The 20,014-nt window shown below is 52.2% G+C and overlaps 7 protein-coding genes; 3 read left to right on the forward strand and 4 right to left on the reverse strand.

The window, feature by feature from the left end:
• Positions 1–353: 353 nt before the first annotated feature.
• On the reverse strand, positions 354–1,985 carry RCC_09772 (probable ATP-citrate lyase; the record flags this gene model as incomplete). XM_023775011.1 has 4 exons in its annotated part: positions 354–608; positions 663–1,430; positions 1,489–1,903; positions 1,960–1,985. 4 exons carry the CDS (start codon positions 1,983–1,985, stop codon positions 354–356), a joined length of 1,464 nt encoding a protein of 487 aa, XP_023630779.1.
• Positions 1,986–3,582: 1,597 nt separating this feature from the next.
• Positions 3,583–5,737, forward strand: RCC_09773 (probable ATP citrate lyase subunit 1; the record flags this gene model as incomplete). XM_023775012.1 has 4 exons in its annotated part: positions 3,583–3,731; positions 3,797–3,913; positions 3,966–5,251; positions 5,301–5,737. The coding sequence occupies 4 exons, from the start codon at positions 3,583–3,585 to the stop codon at positions 5,735–5,737; spliced, it is 1,989 nt and encodes a 662-aa protein (XP_023630780.1).
• A 180-nt stretch (positions 5,738–5,917) lies between these two features.
• RCC_09774 (uncharacterized protein) lies at positions 5,918–6,373 on the reverse strand (the record flags this gene model as incomplete). The annotated part of the gene is made up of 1 exon (XM_023775013.1): positions 5,918–6,373. One exon carries the CDS (start codon positions 6,371–6,373, stop codon positions 5,918–5,920), a length of 456 nt encoding a protein of 151 aa, XP_023630781.1.
• Positions 6,374–7,097: 724 nt separating this feature from the next.
• RCC_09775 (related to phosphatidic acid-preferring phospholipase A1, contains DDHD domain) lies at positions 7,098–9,918 on the forward strand (the record flags this gene model as incomplete). XM_023775014.1 has 2 exons in its annotated part: positions 7,098–8,628; positions 8,681–9,918. 2 exons carry the CDS (start codon positions 7,098–7,100, stop codon positions 9,916–9,918), a joined length of 2,769 nt encoding a protein of 922 aa, XP_023630782.1.
• Positions 9,919–10,093: 175 nt separating this feature from the next.
• On the reverse strand, positions 10,094–11,338 carry RCC_09776 (uncharacterized protein; the record flags this gene model as incomplete). XM_023775015.1 has 3 exons in its annotated part: positions 10,094–11,039; positions 11,091–11,140; positions 11,201–11,338. 3 exons carry the CDS (start codon positions 11,336–11,338, stop codon positions 10,094–10,096), a joined length of 1,134 nt encoding a protein of 377 aa, XP_023630783.1.
• Positions 11,339–11,508: 170 nt separating this feature from the next.
• Positions 11,509–14,541, forward strand: RCC_09777 (related to PEP5 protein; the record flags this gene model as incomplete). XM_023775016.1 has 3 exons in its annotated part: positions 11,509–11,523; positions 11,574–11,645; positions 11,692–14,541. 3 exons carry the CDS (start codon positions 11,509–11,511, stop codon positions 14,539–14,541), a joined length of 2,937 nt encoding a protein of 978 aa, XP_023630784.1.
• Positions 14,542–15,159: 618 nt separating this feature from the next.
• On the reverse strand, positions 15,160–16,848 carry RCC_09778 (uncharacterized protein; the record flags this gene model as incomplete). The annotated part of the gene is made up of 1 exon (XM_023775017.1): positions 15,160–16,848. The coding sequence occupies one exon, from the start codon at positions 16,846–16,848 to the stop codon at positions 15,160–15,162; it is 1,689 nt and encodes a 562-aa protein (XP_023630785.1).
• Positions 16,849–20,014: the final 3,166 nt, after the last annotated feature.

A 20,014-nucleotide genomic window follows, 5' to 3' on the forward strand; every position in this document is an offset into this window, starting at 1 on the left:
AACAACGCACGTATTTTAATTGCTCCTTTTTGCATTGCGCGGCTGCTGCTAGGTCGGGCAGGCCGACGCAGCCGCGAGAAAAAAATACCGGCGTTGGCCTTGCATTTTCATGTAGAGAGAGTAATTTGGACCCTTACTTTCCCATGAGGCATTATAGGAGATTTCATCAAACGATTTCACTCAATCTAGGTATGTAAATATTTCATATGCAAACAACTCCGCTCACTTCATGATTTTTAGCTCACATGTTCATCTCCACAGCGCCGAGCAGCCCACATAGACAAGCAAGGATATCCGCAACGTAATTCTAATCATTCACACCCAATGCTCCGCAATCGTCTCGTTCCACCGCTCTAAGCCTCAAACTCTTTGATTGAGTCGTTCATCTTGCCAGGAACTAACGCCAATGGAACGATTCCAGAGACGTGCATCTCTGGGCCGAAGACGTGCATGTTGAGGTCCAGCTCTTTGCCGACGGCCTTGATGTTCTTGAGACCCTCCTGGTAGTTGGGACCCGCACGACGGACCCAGATCTGGACCTTGTGCTCGTTCATGAGAGGCGCGACTTCGCGAATTGCACGAATGACACCCTTGAATGTGCTTGCGACCTAGACCGGATTGTTAGCATTGCAATACCTTCTGTTGGAAGATGCAAAACTTACGTTTGTGAAGTTGGCAATACCGCCACCGATGAAGAGAACCTTGCCCTCGGGGTGCTGAGGTGCCCGCAGCATGAGGTCAAAGACAGTTCGTGCGTAGTGGAAAGTCTGGGTCTCGGTTGGTGCGCCAGAGTACTCGCCGTAGTTGGCAAGCTCGGATGCGAAACCTGCGGATGCAATAGCGTCGGCGTAGACAACGGACGCACCACCACCAGCGACCAATGTCCATACGCGACCTTGCGAGTTGAGAATGGTGAGCTTGAGGGAAGCACCGGTCTTGGCGTCCATCTCAGCAATGTAAGCCTCCTCCTTGCTCATCTCACGACCGAAAGGAGCTGGGAACTCCATTGGTGGGCCAGCATCGATCTGGACCTTGGTGTCTTTCGAGGCGAGAACTGGGATTCCGAGAGCAGCTGGAGAGCGTGCAATGGCCCACTTCACACCACATTCGAACTCGGCAGTTTGGTCAATCTTGGCAGCAAGATCGAGGAAGTGCACCTCGGCAGAGGTCTTGTCGGCGTTGGGAATGGCAACCAGAGGGTTGATTTCAAGGTAGGTGAACTGGCAGTCGACGTACACGGCGTAGAGGCGGGAGATGAAGTCAATGAGGACCGGGTGGACACCCTTGGGCACTTGTGAGAGGAGGCCTGCTGCGATCTGGTCGTTGCTTGGGTACTCTGCCAGATCGACGGGGATCAGGAGCTTCTCGGCCTTTGCGTCAACGTCTCCAACATCCACACCACCCTCGTGGTAGAACAGAATCCAGTCGCCCTAGAAATTTCACAGTCAGCAAATGCGGCAATTTGCAGATTCTGGATGCCAAGCATACCTCGCGGACGGAGTTAATGTTGATGTAGTACTCAGTCTCCTGTGGGTGAGGCACGAATGGCTCAACGAGGAAATTCCTCAAAGCACCCTCGACATGCTCGACCTTCTGGACTTTGTTTGCGCGAGCAGCAACCCACTCTTTGGCCTCTGGCCATGTTGCATTGAGCTTGAGCAGCCCAGACTTGCCTCGTCGCTTGATCAGCTGATCGGGCTTCGCAACAAATTTTGCACCTGGAGCTAAGAGGAAGGGGTATTTGGCCTCTGCTGCGTCCAGCACGCCGTTGACATCGTCGCCGTCTGCGAATGTGATGGTTGCGAGCTTTGCGGGTGGGTTGTGGGTGGACTGAGGCGCGAGAGGAGTCGGCTTGATCACAGGAGCGCGGGTGAGGTGGTAGTTGAGGATGGCCTTGCCATCGCTGGGCGCTTGTCAGTAGAGAAGAGCCATTGAGAGAGGATTGGAGGTAGAACGTACGCTTCGAGGATCGACTTTGCGGACATTGTGATGAAGGGTTTGTGATTCGGAGGATAGCTGATGGAGTTTCTGGTAAGCAGCTGAACTTCAACTTGAAAGATTTGGCTATAATGCGGCGGATTATGGTGGAGGGATTGCTCGTGCGGTACACCACGTAAGCTAGATCTTTTCCAGCTGGAATGTGAGGGAGGGTGCTTCTGCTTCGGACTTGCACAGTTGCACCAAAGGTACCAAGGTCAATGTCACGGCGGATTTTACAGCCCTTCGACACGATTTTTGCTGCTGCTGCTGCACACAACGACCCGAAAGCAACAGCTGTCGGTGTATATTGTCCGATGCGGTCCGTTGCAGCATGGTGACAAGGGTGACGCCAATGGAAGCTCTCAGAGCTGGCTGATTGACATACCTTTGGTGGGTGAACTTTCAATGGCGTGGGTAGGGAGAGGTGCCAATGGCGAGGAAACGGTGTGTGTAGAGGAAGAGGGAAGAGGAAGATGAGAGCACTGTTGAGACGAGGATTCGGTTTCGGGATACGCGCACGACTCTTCTGGTCGTGAGTTGTAACACGATTATCATCACTTTTCTGTTGGGCTCATTTCTTGGAGGTCCCTGCGGCAGGGACCTTCAACTGGTGGGTCGCGAACGTGAAGCTCCCGCGGCGCCGATCCTCTCTTCCCCCCCTCCTCAACTTCCAGCAAATTATTCAACCCAATAATCCCACAATGGATTGCTGTGTGACGCAGGAGGAGTTCCGACCGGGATCTGACGGTCGTTTGAACGATTTGCTATTGTTGGAGTTGCTCGGACATCTCAGCGAACCTGTCATCGCCATCGAAACTCCTCTCCCCGCATCGTTTCGTTCGTCTCGAATGTCTTTCCCCGTAAAACAATCATGAATCCATGCGGAGGTCTTCGGCGGTGTGCTCACTCATCGAAGAAATGCGAAAACGACAGCGGCCACTAGAGATAGTCGCTCGTCGGCCCACGGCCATGTGTCGGCTGCTGAGCCTAATGCTTTTTGGGCGATTGCTGTACAAAAACAACTTACGATTTGTGGAGGGGATCCGAGTGGATTCCATGGAAAAGTCGGAGGAAAGCGAGAACGAGCGCTCAGTGCGACCAGTGGGGTGTTGGTGAACGGATCCCCATCAGATCTCTTTCGGTGAAATTATTCGAGAGCCACAGCTCTAGCGCTGCATGATCGGGAGGTCTGTAAGGGTCCGGCGGGTTGTTCAATGCGTGCTGGTTGAGATCAACATTTGACAACGCGGTGTTGCTTTCTGTGCCTTGAGCTCCCACCTTGTTCTCCTACTCACCCCTTCACATCCATCCTCCTCTCACCATCTCCAATCCTCCCCATTGTCAAACAAGTGTTCGTGTCGTAAGTCCAATCCTTGAAACACCGCAAGGCAAGCTGAAGCATCCAAATTTAAATTCGGAGCTTTGGTTTCTTGTCAGCTCACACACCCACCTCCAAACACACATCACCCGAACATCCCTCCGGAAAGCGTCAGCACACCACTTTGCAAAACTCCGCAGGACGACACTGACTGTCAGCAACTCGCAGCAGATTCTCTTTGAAAGAACACTTTGGGAAAGCCGTCGAGGAGTAACTCCACAATCATGGCTGCCGCAGCTTCGAACGGTGTCAATGGACACGAAAAGAATCTTGCAGCAAACGACAACATTCRGAGATTCGCAGCTCCCAGCAGACCTTTGAGCCCACAGGCCGGACACACACTCTTCCACCCAAAGACGAGATGTTTCGTTTAGTAAGTCTTCATTTCGCGCCTTCCCACGCACTGAGCGGAGTTGGCAATGGCTGACCTCTCCACAGCGGCATGCAGACCAAGGCCGTGCAGGGTATGCTCGACTTCGACTTTATTTGCAAGCGTAAGACTCCTTCCGTTGCTGGAATCATCTACACATTCGGAGGCCAGTTCGTCAGCAAGATGTAGGTCACAAAAGCTCTCAAATTCTGCGAGCTCAAATTGACACCATGACAGGTACTGGGGCACTTCCGAGACTCTCCTCCCAGTCTACCAGTCCGTTGAGTCGGCCATGGCCAAGCACAGCGATGTTGACTGCGTGGTCAACTTTGCTTCCTCCCGATCCGTCTACAGCTCCACCATGGAGCTCCTACAAGTCCCACAAATCAAGTCCATTGCAATCATCGCCGAGGGTGTGCCAGAGAGGCGTGCACGTGAGATTCTTCACGTAGCCAAGAAGAAGGGCGTCACCATCATCGGTCCAGCTACTGTTGGTGGCATCAAGCCTGGTGCGTYCAAGATTGGAAACACTGGCGGTATGATGGACAACATTGTGGCCTCCAAGCTTTACCGCAAGGGTTCGGTCGGATACGTCTCCAAGTCTGGAGGTATGTCCAACGAGCTGAACAACCTGGTCGCCAACTACACCGACGGTGTGTACGAGGGTGTTGCCATTGGTGGTGACCGATACCCCGGAACCACATTCATCGACCACATGCTCCGATACCAAGCCGACCCAGAGTGCAAGATCCTTCTGCTTCTCGGTGAGGTTGGTGGTATTGAGGAGTACCGTGTGATTGAGGCTGTCAAGGCTGGTGTCATCACCAAGCCGATTGTCGCCTGGGCTATTGGTACCGTTGCTGGCATGCTCAAGACTGAGGTGCAGTTCGGTCACGCAGGTTCCATGGCTAACTCGGAGCTTGAGACTGCTGTCACCAAGAACAAGAGCATGCGTGAGGCTGGATTCTTCGTACCCAACACCTTCGAGGAGCTCCCTGAGATGCTCTCCAGCGTCTACCAGAAGCTGGTCAAGGCTGGATCCATTGTCCCCAAGCCCGAGCCAGCTGTTCCCAAGATTCCAATCGACTACTCTTGGGCTCAGGAGCTGGGTCTCATCCGTAAGCCAGCTGCTTTCATCTCTACCATTTCCGACGACCGTGGCCAGGAGCTTCTGTACGCTGGTCTGCCCATCTCAGACGTATTCCGCGACAACATTGGTATCGGTGGTGTCATGTCTCTGCTTTGGTTCCGCCGCAGACTACCAGACTACGCGAGCAAGTTCTTGGAGATGGTCCTCATGCTTACTGCCGATCACGGTCCTGCCGTTTCCGGTGCCATGAACACCATCATCACCACTCGTGCCGGCAAGGATCTCATTTCCGCCCTGGTTGCTGGTCTGCTCACCATTGGTTCTCGTTTCGGTGGTGCCCTTGACGGTGCCGCTGAGGAGTTCACCCGTGCCTTTGACAAGGGTCTCAGCCCTCGTGATTTCGTCGACACGATGAGAAAGGAGAACAAGCTCAGTAAGTCCCGCTTCTCAGTACACAAACTTACAATGCTAACCGTCTGCAGTCCCTGGTATCGGCCACCGTGTCAAGTCTCGCAACAACCCCGATCTCCGTGTGTCTCTCGTCAAGGAGTACTGCCAGGCCAACTTCCCCAACACCAAGCTCCTCGATTACGCTCTCGCCGTCGAATCCGTCACCACTTCGAAGAAGGACAACCTCATCCTCAACGTCGACGGATGTGTCGCCGTCTGCTTCGTCGATCTTCTTCGCAACTCTGGTGCTTTCAGCAACGAGGAGGCTGAGGATTACCTCAAGATGGGTGTCCTCAACGGTCTTTTCGTGCTCGGTCGCTCAATTGGTCTGATTGCCCACTTCCTCGACCAGAAGAGACTGCGTACTGGCCTGTACAGACATCCTTGGGACGACATCACCTACCTGCTCCCAGAGCTTGCCAAGGGTGGTCCAGGTAACGAGGGTCGTGTTGAGGTCAGCATCTCATGATGTAGATGAGGAAGAGCGAGGTGAAGGAAAGGAAAGGAAAGTTTTGTAGTTTATACCACTTATTGGCGCCGTGCGTATTGTGGGAGGCGTTGCGATTGCAATGCGCTCTGTCTGGCTTTTAGACAATTTAGAGCATGAAACGAAACGACACGATTTTGCTCTCCTCCATCATTCCACATGTCAAGCAGTCTTCTTCACTCCCCTCTCCTCCAACAACTCCGGCTTGCCAAATAGGAACACATATCGCATGATGAGAAAAGCTCCCAGATTCATTGCTCCTCCCAACAAAGCCATATCTGTCATTCCACTATCCGCTCCCGTGGCATACGCCCAAGCCATCAATCCACCCAGCGCTACCTCCCCAGCTCCAAGAGTGAGATACGTTGTCCGCCGTGTGCCTCGTTGAGCTTCTCCTGCCGGCCCTGGAGCCGGCGTTGGTATGGAGAGCAGTAGAGGCACAGTTATGGTTGCTACGAAACCACCAAAGTATCGTGCGAGAGTTCGGGTTGCGGGTGTGATTTGTGAGGGACCTGTGACAAGGAAGGAGAGGGCGAAATCGGGGTTGAGGATTAGAGGGATTATGGAGGAGATGTTGGCGAGAATTTCGAGGATGACTGCTGTGCGGAAGGCGCCCATTGTGGTGGAGTGTGGTATTTTCCGGTTGCTGATCGTTGTGATGCTGTTGTTGTGTACATGTGGAGAGGGGAAAGTAATCTCTATACCTGGTAGAGAGTCTGACCAAGTATGGAGATTACGACGAGCCTCACTTAGGAGTACAGTATGCACAATGAATCGAGATACTCGAATCAGATCTAGACTCTATCGATTATTCAACAAAGATCAAAAACGTTCATCGATTGAAACTTCTCATTTGATGTCTGATAAACAGCATCAGCGTCGATGTTTCACAAACGTCTGGTCTTCGCATTCATGTGATCGAGAGTGCGTCATGCTGGCCGATGGCCGACGCATGGACCAGAACGACGACCAAAGTGCCCGTTGATCTTGTATTCTCCGATTAGAAATCCCACTCCAACCACCAAACTCGCAAGATGACCCACCCTCCCACCTTCATCGAGGCGACAGTCGCGGCGAGTATTCGTGGAATCAATTGGCCGGCGTTGCGGTAGGCGGATCTGAGCTCCCGTGGTTCCTTGCTGCCACGTCAAGAAGCAGAAGCAGGAGCAGGAGCAGCAAGCAGGCATCCGCATAAGACGGCAACGCACATCCCAACACCACGAGCAGCGTGTCGGTCCGGGATTTGATAGAAGTCGCTGCACTGATACCCGATCATCACATCACATTTCCTGCCTCATCAGCCTGATCCTTCCCTTCACGACGGTCTGACGCGACATAAGCGATGAGCAGCTCAGCGAATCAGTACATTCGAGATGTACTGCACCATACGGACCCACCTCCGCCGATCGCTGCCCGCTTCTTCTACAGCTCTCCAGCACCCATAGACGATCCGCTTGCTCCTCTGCCGCCTTATACCAGTGTCAGCAGTGCTACCTTGAGACAAGAACCCAAACCCTTCTCCACTTATGACAACACTGCTCTGGATAAGGCCTGGAATGAGCTACGGCGGAAGATCTTGAAGTATCATGAGAATCAGGGCGAAAAGGACCCGCAGAGTAGTCGGGATGGGAGTCGTACTCGACCGCGGGCCAGCTCGTCCGTGGTGAGAGAGAGGAGGCAAGGATCAAGCTCGAGAGAAGCTACGCCGCGAACCAGGACAGGCAAAGCAGCCGCTTCAAGTCTGGGACATGATAATGGCCTCCCTCAAGGTGAAGAGGCGTCAGATGTATTGGCAAGTGCAACTGAGCTCTCGGCAAGTCCAGATACGACGGGCACGCCCTTTTTACGAGCTCCCACAAGGAAGAAGATCGATCCGTCTCCCTTGCAGCGTTTCGAGGAGCGTTCGGCACGGCCAGAGGTTAGAAAACATGACACCTACGAGTGGGATGATCCATCACATTTAGCAGATCGTAGCCCAGCTCCTGTGCCGCGGAAGGAATCAAAGAAAAGTCCCGCTGCAAAGGTTCCCGTCGGAGTGTCGAGGCTGCATCAAGTGGAAATGCCTGATCTGCAGATGACACCAATATACTGGGCGCCAGTCAATGATACAGCACAGGTGATACGTGGGACGTGGTTCTACCAAGATRCGATGCTGCCGGTGGAGACACCGGTGGCCAACATGCTGGAAGCTGGATACGTCGATCTACAGTGCTGGACTGAGACATGGAAAGATGAGTTGAACAGTGCTGTCGAAGTGGGTGCCATCGGGGAGACGAAGATCGTACATAAGCTGTGGCCTGAGAAACTTCCCATGAAAGTGACCGACAGCAGACCTCCCAGTCGGCAGGCGCCAGTCAATGTTGGGGAGGATAATCTCGTGCGTGCTGCCGCTGCCAATTTGTTCTCCGGTCAGCCCGAGACACCCGAGCAACAGCGTGAGAGAGCTGTTGAAGCCGCGATGGACATCATCGACATTTCGACCGGTCCAGGTGGTTCCGATAACAAAGCTGTGGGTGTGTCAAACTGGGGTCGAGCGGGTGCTGTGCGAACGTACGCCCAATGTGGAGTGATCTATGCAAATGAGAGAGAAGCCAAGATCCTAAAACCTACACTGATGCCCTCGGCATATTATGGGAGGAGACCCCTGGCCAACTACATTCGCAAAGGCCACAATATTGGCATCCCTGTGGTTCGCGGATTCGACCAAGCCATATGGGATAAGCTACATCCTCCAAAGACCAACACGAGGAAGACACAAGGACAACATGGTATCTCGTCTTCCGGACCGAATGCGAAAAAGCGATCACAGAACGATCCTGAGTTGGCCAACAGCGAGCGGCCGGTAGTCTCGGAACTGGTGCTGGTCATTCACGGTAATTCAGTAGGAAGATCAATAGGAGGACAATGCTAATCATCAATGTATAGGCATCGGGCAGAAATTGAGCGAGCGCATGGAAAGTTTCAACTTCACGCACGCCATCAATGCTTTCCGAAGAGAGATCATGGTCGAATGCGGGAACAAAGAAGTCAAGACCCACTTCCGCGACGACATGGGTGGGATCATGGTCCTGCCCGTAAATTGGCGACATCAGCTGTCATTCGAAGAGGGAGGGTATCGCAATGAGGACGATCCTGCCAGCTCAAAGCCAGACGATACAAATAGCTTCACCCTTCAGGACATCACACCGGACACTCTACCGTCCGTACGTGGGATTGTCAGCGATGTCATGCTCGACATCCCCTATTACATGTCGCAACATCAGCCCAAGATGATTGCAGCAGTCATCAGGGAAGCCAACAAGGTCTATCAACTCTGGTGTCAGAATAATCCTGGTTTCGCCGAGCACGGAAAGGTGCACATCATCGCTCACTCTCTGGGTAGCGTCATGGCTATTGACATATTGTCGAAACAGCCCACGCAAATACCTCAGCATCTGTCGGATCCGACAAATCTCGACCTTGATGTTGAAAATCTCGACCATCTCCTGTTCAACACACACAATCTCTTCCTAGCAGGCTCGCCAGCTGGCTTCTTCCTACTTCTCCGTCGCGCACAGCTTCGCCCAAGATTGCATCACCCTTCGCCTCAAGCCCTCGCGGATCCATCTACCAACAATCCCACTATATGCGGCGAAAAAGGACAATACGGATGCATTGCAGTCGACAACATCTACAACATCATGAACGGCTATGATCCCGTCGCCTACCAAATGAATGCAACCGTGGACGTGTCCCTCGCATCCTCTCTCAAGAAAGCCGTCGTCCCGTCCAACACACCGGGCTATTGGTTCGCAGCGGGTACATCCAACACAACTCGATGGTTCTCTGGCCGTCCGAACCTCACTGGCGCGCCTCCACCGCTTCCACGACTTCCGAGTACTGTGGAACTTGAGATTCACGATTTCACACGCGAGGAGATCGCCGAGCAGAGAATGTTGTTGTTGAACGATAATGGTCAGATTGATTTCTACGTAAGATATGGCGGTGGATATCTTGAGATTCAGTATTTGACTATGCTGGGTGCGCATTCGAGCTATTGGGGTTTGAAARACTTCATCAGGTTTGTGGTGGTGGAACTCGGTAGAAGGGGTGGGAAGGATGGAGCGTTGCCTGGGTTGAGGGCTGTGAAGAAGAAGAGTCCTGTTGGCGGGAAGTCTTTGTAGATCTTTATGATACCCTGATGTATATGATGATGTTGACTCAATTTGCAAACCGCATCACTCATTGACTTCCACGTGCCTAGTTAATTCATAGTTGTTGAAGGGAAGTAAAGCAATGATCAATCTCCCCAGGAGAGGGACAAAGTGTTCAATATCGTAGCATATCCTGGTCGTTACATCACCATCCACCCCGTCGCCCTCTGCCACGCCCTCTGCCTCCACCACCCATCTGTTCCTGCTGCTGCATGATGGCCATTTGCTGCGCACTATATCCCTCGCTTCCAGGCTGCGGACCCCACTGCTGCTGTCCACCACCAGGACCCTGTGGCGGCTGGAAAGCTTGCTGGCCAGGTTGTGGATGAGGGGAAACACTATTCTGCCCAGGGCCGCCGAATCCTCCACCACCACCACCGCCACCGCCTTGTTGAAACCCACCCCCTTGTTGCTGTTGCTGCTGGAATTGATTCTGCTGTCCCATTCCTCCTCCCATTCCACCACCTCCCATCCCAGGCATCCCTCCGCTCATCATCATCTCCGCAAACTCCGGCGGTATTATCCCCTGCGCAATCATCTGTTGCATTTCTTGTGGGTTGGGCATGGGCATCCCCGGTGGCATTCCCGGCATTCCAGGCGGCATTCCTGGAGGTCCTCCTGCACCCGGTCCGCCCGCGAACATGGCTTTCATCTTTGCGTCCTCCGCTTTGAGGTCTTGGATTGTGTTACCCATAGTCTGTTGACGTAGAGTATATTGTGTCCATGTGTACTCATMAAAGCCATAGTTGAAGAAATCGGTCTGGTCGGTTCCTGGTAATCTCCATGGCTTGGAGTGTTCGGCTAGGTCGGCGTCGATGTCTAGGGCTGTGATGGGTTTACCGTTTGCGGGCCATATGGGTGTGCCATTGACGTCGACGGGGTCTGAGCTGCGGATTTGAGGAAAGTCTTTGCCTTCGCGGCCGTTGTGTGTGAGAGATGTCGGTACTGCGGGGCCGGGCTCTGCTTTTGTTGTTGATGAAGATCTTTCGGTCTTTTGTGATTTGGCAGGTTTGGAGTTTTCGATGGATCCTCGGCGATCGGGCTGTGCTTTCTTCTCGGATTGCTGTTGCCGCGCTGCTTTTGATCCTGGACTGGTGGTGCTGTTAGAGAGTGTGATCGAAATGTAAATCGATGCAACTTACGGCGGCTCTGCTTTTGCTCCTGCTGGCGCTTCTAATGTGAACTGCACGTCCTATTGTTGCGATCCGTCAGCATTGGGTCCAATCCTCCAGCCAGTGGAAGGGAAATGTACATCGTCGCTGTCGGATTCCTCGTCGCTGCCGGACTCGCCATCTTCCACTTTCTCCACCGGCGCATCCTGCGCTTCGACCTCCATCGTCTCTCCCTCCTCTCCTCTACCGCCGTAAAAGTCGTCGTCGTCTTCCTCCATAGTTAGATGATACTTGGATTGAGTTGGATGTTGCATTGCACAGCGCGAGCTCCAACTTCGAGTTGACGCGCATGGCGCTAGTGATGAGCTTGTTACTAAGAATCTCTCCGCCAACATCGCTTCACTCCTCCACTCTCACATGTTCTGAACCCCGGACATGGCTCGATGAAATGGCTTTGACATCGGTATGGTACCAACATTGATGCGCTCTTCCCATATAGCTAATCAATCGCAGTGGAAAGCCTTTCGTTTCTTCGATGTCTCCCACGTCCGCCTCCCAGACGGTGATGGAGGCCTGAAGCTTGATGTACGCGCCTTCTCGAGATGTCCCAACTACATACTGACTGTAATAGCAAGGGAGCATCACCTCCATTGCGGCTGGGACAGCTAACATCTTTGTCGGGACTGCGAGTGGGAACGTGCATCTCCTGGATCAGTCATTTAAGTCGACGCGGTCCTGGAAAGCTCACGATGCAGGAAGCGTCACACACATCGAGCAGATTCCCGAACTACAGTATCTGCTCACCCTATCCGAGACTCTTACTGAAGAACCTGAGTTGAAAGTCTGGACACTGGATCAAAACGACAAAAAGACTGGCAACCCAAGATGTCTTTGCAGTCTCGCAGTGCAGAATGGCAGGAAGAACTTTCCTGTCAGCGCATTTACTGCTACTAGTGACCTTGCACAGCTCGCTGTGGGATTTGGTAATGGTGCGGTAACCATTGTCAGAGGCGACTTGATTCACGATCGAGGAACCAAACAGCGGACTGTTTTCGAATCCGAGGAGCCCATTACCGGTTTGGAATTTCGAGAAGCCAACACTACCGCCCTCTACATTGCCACGACTAACCGTATCCTGGCTCTCGCAATATCCGGGAAAGCACAAGGTACTCCTGCTCGTACACTGGACGAGAATGGCTGTGCTGTAGGCTGCATGACGTTGGACCCTCAATCCAATGAGATTGTTGTCGCTCGTGATGATGCTATCTACACATATGGGCCTCGGGGTAAGGCGAATTCATATGCTTACGAGGGCTCGAAGAAGCTCGTCGGTGTCAGCAAGGATTATGTGTTGGTCGTCTCTCCACCAGCCAGCAACATCGGCCGCGCCACGGGTCTTAAAGCCTTTGCAGGCACCAGAGCCGATGAGATCTTCAACACCAGCACTTTCACCATTCTGGACACTGATCTAAAATTCATTGCTCACTCCGAGTCTGTTTCAAACCAGATCAACCACATATTCAACATCTGGGGCGACATCTTTCTTCTCACCATCGATGGCAAGCTTTACCGATACCACGAAAAGACTTTCCAGCAAAAGTTGGAGATTCTATACCAATACAACTACTACCTCTTAGCCATCGAACTCGCTCGGAAGTACAAGGTTGAGGCCGTGCAGCAGAACGTCATTCACCGAAGATGGGGTGATTGGCTGTATCAAAAGGGAGATTATGACACCGCCATGCAGCAGTATTTACTCGCCATCGACAATACGGAGCCCYCACAGATTATCCGAAAGTTCTTGGACAATCAGAGAATACGGAATCTGATTGAGTATCTCGAGGAGCTTCACGAACACCACAAAGCAACTTCCGATCACACTACGCTGTTGTTGAATTGCTATGCGAAATTGAAGGATGTCGACAAGTTGGAGGAGTTCATCAAACAGCCCGGTGAGCTCAAATTTGACCTGGACACTGCCATCTTGATGTGTAGGCAGGGCGGGTATTACGACCAGGCGGCGTTTCTAGCGAGGAGGCATGATGAACACAGTCTAGTCATTGACATCCTTATCGAAGACTTGAAGAAGTATGCCGAAGCACTGGCGTACATTGTCCGTCTGGAGCCAAAGGAAGCATATCCAAACTTGATGAAGTATGGCACTGTTCTGCTTGCACACTGTCCAGAGGACACAACCCAGCTGTTCATCGACTACTTCACCGGCAACTTCAAACCAAAGGCTGATGCGGTGGTGATTCAAGAAGTTCCAGCGACGCAGCAGCAGGGTGGATTTGGAACAATGGCAACCACTGCTGCACAGAACCTCGCTGCCCTCATCCCACTACCATATATGAGTACAACTACTCCACAGACTCCAAAGGATGAATCACAGCCGACTGTGAGCCAAGCACAGGTGGTGGAAAGCATGACTGAGGGCGAATTCATCGAGTACGAGGTTCCCAAACCCCGCGTTGCATTCTCGGCATTCATCGATCACCCAGATCCATTCATCGTCTTCCTGGAAGCCGTAGTCGGCGAAAGTGGCATTGAAGCTGCCAACAAGTCTGACTTGCATACCACTCTCTTTGAGATGTACCTCCACAAGGCCAGCAATACGAAGGATGCAGAAGAAAAGTCTTCTTGGGAGCATAAGGCGAAGTCTCTGATCGAGAATCCAGACGCAGACGCGCCGATTGACACCTCCAACATCCTTTTGTTGTCAGATCTTGAAAAGTTTCGGTCAGGAACCATCCTTGTGAGCGAGAAACAAGGACTGCGCTTTGATRTGTTCCGCTCATATACAGCCGCTCGCGACACTGCAGGCGCCATCTCTGCGCTGCGAAAGTACGGCGCTGATGAGCCTCAGCTTTACCCAGCCGCATTAGCATACTTTACATCCTCTCCGCAAATCCTCGCTGAAGCTGGGGATGAAGTCGATGCCGTTTTGAAGAAGATCGACGACGATGGACTCATGGCTCCACTGCAGGTCATTCAAACTCTGTCCAACAATGCAGTCGCAACGATGGGCCTCGTGAAGAAGTTCCTCCTTACAACAGTCTCTCGAGAACGCAGCGAAGTTGCGGCGAATCGACGACTCATCTCCTCATACCGCTCAGATACCTTGCAGAAGCAGACCGAGCTAGAAGAACTCGGCGACAAACCCGTCAGTTTCAGCGCGACGCGTTGCGCAAAATGTGGGAGGACATTGGATTTGCCCACGGTGCATTTCTTGTGCAAGCATAGTTTCYATCAGAGTTGTTTGAATCTGCCACCTACGACGAGCGATGATGAGATTCAAGACGCGAATGAGGTCGAGTGTCCAGTTTGTAGGGAGAATAACTATCTCTTGAGGGAAACGAGGAAGGCGCAGAAGGAGAGTGCGGGACGGCATGAGTTATTTGTCGAGAGTTTGAGGGGGAGTGAGAGAGATCGGTTTGGGGTTGTTGGAGAGTGGTTTGGGAGGGGTGTCATGGGGGAGTAGATGTGTTAGAACTGAGTTGGCATGAGAGAGATGCAGAAGACATGGGTAGAGTGCTGTGGTCGATGGAAGGATGAGGGGGCTGCGAGAGCTTTGATGAGCGTACCTGAAACGAAGTTATTTCTTCAGTGACCGTGTTGCACTCTTATTCTTCTCCATCCACGAGCGATAGACTGGTTACGGTGTGTTGCTGTCGACTTTGACTTCGTGCAGGATATATGGCACGGCTCGCATAGACGTGAGAACAATGACCAACATTTCGCTCTAAATTATCGTATCGCCCAGCACGAGCTTCCTTGACTGATTAAGTCGGGCTATCTATACAACACATCACATCAATGTCGACATAACCGCAAGTCGAAGGAGACTGCGTTCCTACTAAGCAGTCGTAGTTAGGAAAATCAGCTACCCCAACCCTAACCCTGATATTCGATCGACACCAACGCAGCTGTCAGACATCACCGAAGCACGTCTGAAGGATACGAAATGTGAGGGAAACGAGTTTGTGAAGTATCATGATGTCAAAAAGGTCAATTCAAAGTCAAGCTATCGTCTATTTTTGGTATTTTAATCGAAAAATCCTAGCACCGTCGCCCTTCATGTATTTTCCAGCACTGTGATTCAAATTCCATAAGTCGATCGATTGGTCTCAGGCCACATCGGGACTTCCTTGACCTCCCGTTTGGTCTGCGAGAGGGTAGGAGTGCTGCTATGTTGGCAGTCGTCCTTCACGAGCACGCCGATCTCACCAGCTCTGCTCGACCCATCCACCTCTCCAGCTGTGTCCTCAGGCAACTCCTGGACGATCGCTCCAGCAGCGCTATCACCATCAACGCGATCGGCGTAGCAGCTCTTCTCTGCAACCTCTCGATCGCAGTATTTCCAATACGTCCAACTTTTCACCTTCTTGACCCTCGCAGCGAAATCCTCATCTTCGCCAACAATCCTGTTGATGGATCGCCAGGCGTTTGCCGCTTGACCAATGACTCCCGGCAAGTCCTTGAGAATCCAACTGCGGAAGAAGAAGTTCTGATGGTAGATTTTCCACTTTACGTCTTCGCCACGAAGGACCATCTGGTAATTGCTCGCAATCTCAGCGCCCGAAGCCTTGGAAAGCTCCTCGACCTCTTCCATCATGACTTTGACCTCCATGGCAAGCTCCTCGTTTCCGACGGCAACTATCAGCACCCGTGCACGTTCCATCAAACCGCTCAGTTTGGCCGTCGAACAGTACTGTCGGTGTGCAATGCAGTTGCGCAAATCTATCATGCGAACCAATGCAGACCAAATGGTGTATCGTGTCTGCCCACACAAATCGAGGCACTGATTTGGGTAGTTCGAATCGCCGAAACCGTCTTCGTAGAGCTCCGTGAACCCAAATCTGATCTGTTCTGGGCTTTCGGGGAATTTCTCCTGTTGATGCTCGGGCCAGTGCTCGCGGAGAGCGAGCCAAAGAGCTTCTTTGGCGAGGTGCTCGCATCGTTGCTGATAGTCGAGCTGGATGTCGTAAGGAATCGGACCTCGATTCTCCTCTGGTGCTTCTGGCATGTTTTTAACGGGTCGAGTCCTGGCGAGCAGATCGGCGTACTCCAGCTCCTGAGCATAGCATTTCGAGCAAAAGGGTCTGAACCCAGCTTTCACTCGATCCTTGCATTCAGCGCATTCGGCTGCAGCGCGCGCTTCGCAGTCGGAACACTTCTTTGGCTTTTGGTTCCCGTATTCGTCCGAGTCGCTGCTACGCTTACTGTCGGAGGAGATCCAGGTTTCCGTGAATTCAATCCCAAGATCTCGCCAGCTCTGGTCGTCGCAGGCTCCTCCAGTCCGCTGGAGTGGAGATTTGCCGTGAGAAGAGAGCTTCTTAAGACGCGAGGCCTCAGTATCCCTCATAATACTCTCGTCTCTGATGTGCTTCTCTCGAGGCTGAAATCGTGATTTTTTCGGACTCGAGTCACCTGCGGCAGTGAGACCGGATGAACAGTTGATCAGTTCGAGTGGCGTATCCGTAAGTGTCTTGTGCTTGAATGCTTGCGTAGGCCTCATAAAGGATGGCTTCGGAGGGCTGCTCATCGATATACCGGAGTCGGCGGAAGGCGATCGCTCGGCTTCTTCGGGGGGCGAGTTGAGCACTTGTAGGTCATTGCATGCCTCGATCCACTTGGCGTGATGATAGTCGATCCTCTTGATGRTTTCTTGCTGCTTGTCCCAGTGCGATAACTCCTCTCTTCCACAGACATCCGCTTCCGACCATGGCTGCTGCTCCTTGTTGGCTGATGTAGCGATGGAGATGTGTGAATGCGCGTTGTACTCCATTTTATTTTTTGAGAACGTAGCAATGTGTTTGGTGGAAGCGGTTCGAGAACGTAGCGATGCGTTCAGTGGAAGTGGTTTGAGAACGTGGCGATGTGTTCAGTGGAAGTGGGTTGAGAACGTGGCGATGTGTTCAGTGGAAGTGGTTCGAGAACGTAGCGATGCGTTCAGTGGAAGTGGGTTGAGAACGTGGCGATGTGTTCAGTGGAAGTGGGTTGAGAACGTGGCGATGTGTTCAGTGGAAGTGGTTCGAGAACGTGGTAATGCGTTCAGTAGAAGTGGTTTGAGAACGTGGCGATGTGTCCAGTGGAAGTGGTTCGAGAACGTAGCGATGCGTTCAGTGGAAGTGGGTTGAGAACGTGGCGATGTGTTCAGTGGAAGTGGTTCGAGAACGTAGCACTGTGTTCAGTAGAAGTGGTTTGAGAATGTAGCACTGTGTTCAGTGGAAGTGGTTTGAGAAATTCGCGATATGCTTGATGGTAGTGGAGGAAAAGAAGACTGAGAGGGAGTTCGACGAAAGCGGAGGTGATATACCTAATTCCTTCATTTGAGGACACGCTAAAATTTGCGGACCCACTTGTTTTTGACGACGACCCAAAGATTCATTTGGGGCCACCTAGAGACCCGGATTGTTAGTGTTTTAGTCACTCCAGATTTATTGGATCGGAAGCACCGGATACTAGCTTTCGGGAGCGTCTTGTTTCTGTGACAGGCTCGTTGGCAACCAGATCTCAAAGTCGATGCACAAAAAAAAAAGAAACGCAGCACATCGTTTCTGTTCGGTAGTCTTTGACTGGTCTTCATTGATGAGATGAATGCCTTCTTCGTCGTACTGCGAGGCAGCGCTCATATCTCTTGAGTGATTGACCACGCCTACATCCTCTTGCAATGCCTCTTTCGGTTTCGCCCTCCTGCCGGGAAGGGCCGGGAAGGAGTTGTGTGATCTTTTGCTATTGGTCGTCTGCGATGTATATAGCTTGTGCATGGCCTGGTTTGTCGTGTGTAAGGGTCAAAGCTGGATTCTGCGTTTTGTAGATGCTGTTGGCTGTAGGGCTCTCCTTATCGTCTGAAGATTGTTTGCCCAAACTTTTCATGATTTCTCGTTGTTGTGCAGAAACTGGTTTGCACAGGGCATTGTCATTACGAGACATTGTGAGCCTCCTTCTCGCGTGACTTCAAGCTCGTCTGGTTGAATGCGAAGGAGCAAGAGCCAGCGAGTTTGAATGTTGCCGCCCTATCTGCTGCAACCAAAAACTTAGTTTATCCGATAAGAACAACAGCACGATGAGTAGGACTTCATTCGGAAAGACAGTCGGCTTTCCGCACCAATGCCGATTTTGGTGACCACAGCTACCGGATCACTGAGCGTGGTCGTCGCTTGATGACGAGGAGAGCCGGCAATCTTCAAATCCTCAGCTCTCGGAGCACTTAAGATGGTGGACGAACGTTAATGGTGAGAGATGTTGACCTTTGATTCATTGGCGTTGCACAACCTCCAGCTTTGCAGATTCTTGAAATGATGTCATGGATGGGAGCTCAGCGTCGGGTGCGGCGTTAGGATCCGGGAGATTTGAGGCGGAAGAAGAGCAAGCTAAGATCCAGGCGGATGATGCTTGTCAAAAGCGTCTGAGCCCGTCGAAAGCTTCTTCGATGATGCCTCGACCCGATGGAGACTGAGTTCGACAGCAGGCCAAGAACTCCCGTCGGCATCGATGGCATCTCGATGGACGATCAAAAGGTCAGCATCGCGGCCGAGGATCCCGCTCGTGCGCTACAAGCCGCTGAGCTGGCCGATTCCAAGAGACTGGAAGCAGAGCTGGCAGACGTGAACGTCCGTCGTTCCCAGCTCACCGCTTTCCCCCCGTAAGATGAAACTTTGCCGTTTCGACTTGCAGTGTTGCCTACTCGAACTTCCGCTGTTGAGAACGAGAAGCCGCCACAGCACGATCCTAAGCTCAAGCGGTACGGAGTATGTGCTTGTCAGTAGTCTTCCACGTCTTGCGATCATCCGCCACGACGACATCGTCTAGGACATCAGTGCTGGCCTGTCTGCTAGTAAGCGTCGAGAATCGGCTTGAGGCTCCTCGCMCGYGGGTCAGCAACGAGGAAAAACAAATGAACATCAATCGTAAGATTGCTGCCCTAGGCAAGCAGCCAGAGTCTTCAGTGAAGAACGTCGACGCTTCGCCAGAGAAGAGGTTTGAGTTTCAAAACATCTCGGATCGCGTCTTCGCTACTGTTGGAATGGGTAAGCTCGCTGGGAAGAAGGACAATCGGGATGAGTAGTTGGCAAGAAGCGTGCGAGCGGATTGTTTGACAACGGAAGGAGTGACACAGTGGTTCCCGGAAGCATGCGATTGTAGAATGATCTGAGAATGGTTCCGAACAGACATGATCCGTGCTAGTTACCTGGTGATGGAGTGGTGTCAGCTTGAGGTGAGGTGTCGCCTTGTCCAATGTCCATTCGTTCAGCGGGAGAAGCCGAAAGCCGCCAACCAAAAGGGGAAGGCAGCCTTGGCAATGCGAAAATGAGCATTTCCACGACGATTGTATATGCTCTGCACTGGCCCTATCACACGTTGGTATGAGTTTGATAGCATGACGAGCTCGTATAGAGAAAAGTTCCTTCTGGGATTCGGTGCCTTCGCGGTCCGAAACAGTGAAATTTTCTGCTGCAAGAAGCTTTGAGCATCCACTGGCTCCCCGAACCACTTTTCCCACCCAGCTTTGTCATCTGCGCGAGCTGTAGCACGCCAGCAAGTCCTGGGCATGGGCCCGTGCCCGAATTTTCATTTCTATAAAACAATCCGAAATCCAGCGCCTTCTTGGAGAAATTATGTCGACTTTGTGAGTATAACCAATGCCCCAAACATTCGCCCCCAAAACTAACAGACACCCAATCAGACTTCATGGAATCTATTCTATAGTAAACGTCCACAACTGTGTTCTCTATACGAGCCACAGACTCCAACCTGGCTGATGAGTTGACTGCGGTGCCCAAGAGTGATGCCGCTGTGTCAAGCTTGCTTGATGGTGATGATCTCAACCTGCTCGAGCGCTGGCTTCGTGCCGGCTCTTGCAGGAGGGTGCTGTCAGTAGTCTGACAGGTCTTTTCTTTTCATCAAGTCGCGATCTTGCATCGTGTCTTGAAGAAGAGCTTTGAAATAAC

Source organism: Ramularia collo-cygni (genome assembly GCF_900074925.1).
Source record: "Ramularia collo-cygni strain URUG2 genome assembly, contig: RCC_scaffold19, whole genome shotgun sequence".
NCBI lineage: Eukaryota > Fungi > Ascomycota > Dothideomycetes > Mycosphaerellales > Mycosphaerellaceae > Ramularia > Ramularia collo-cygni.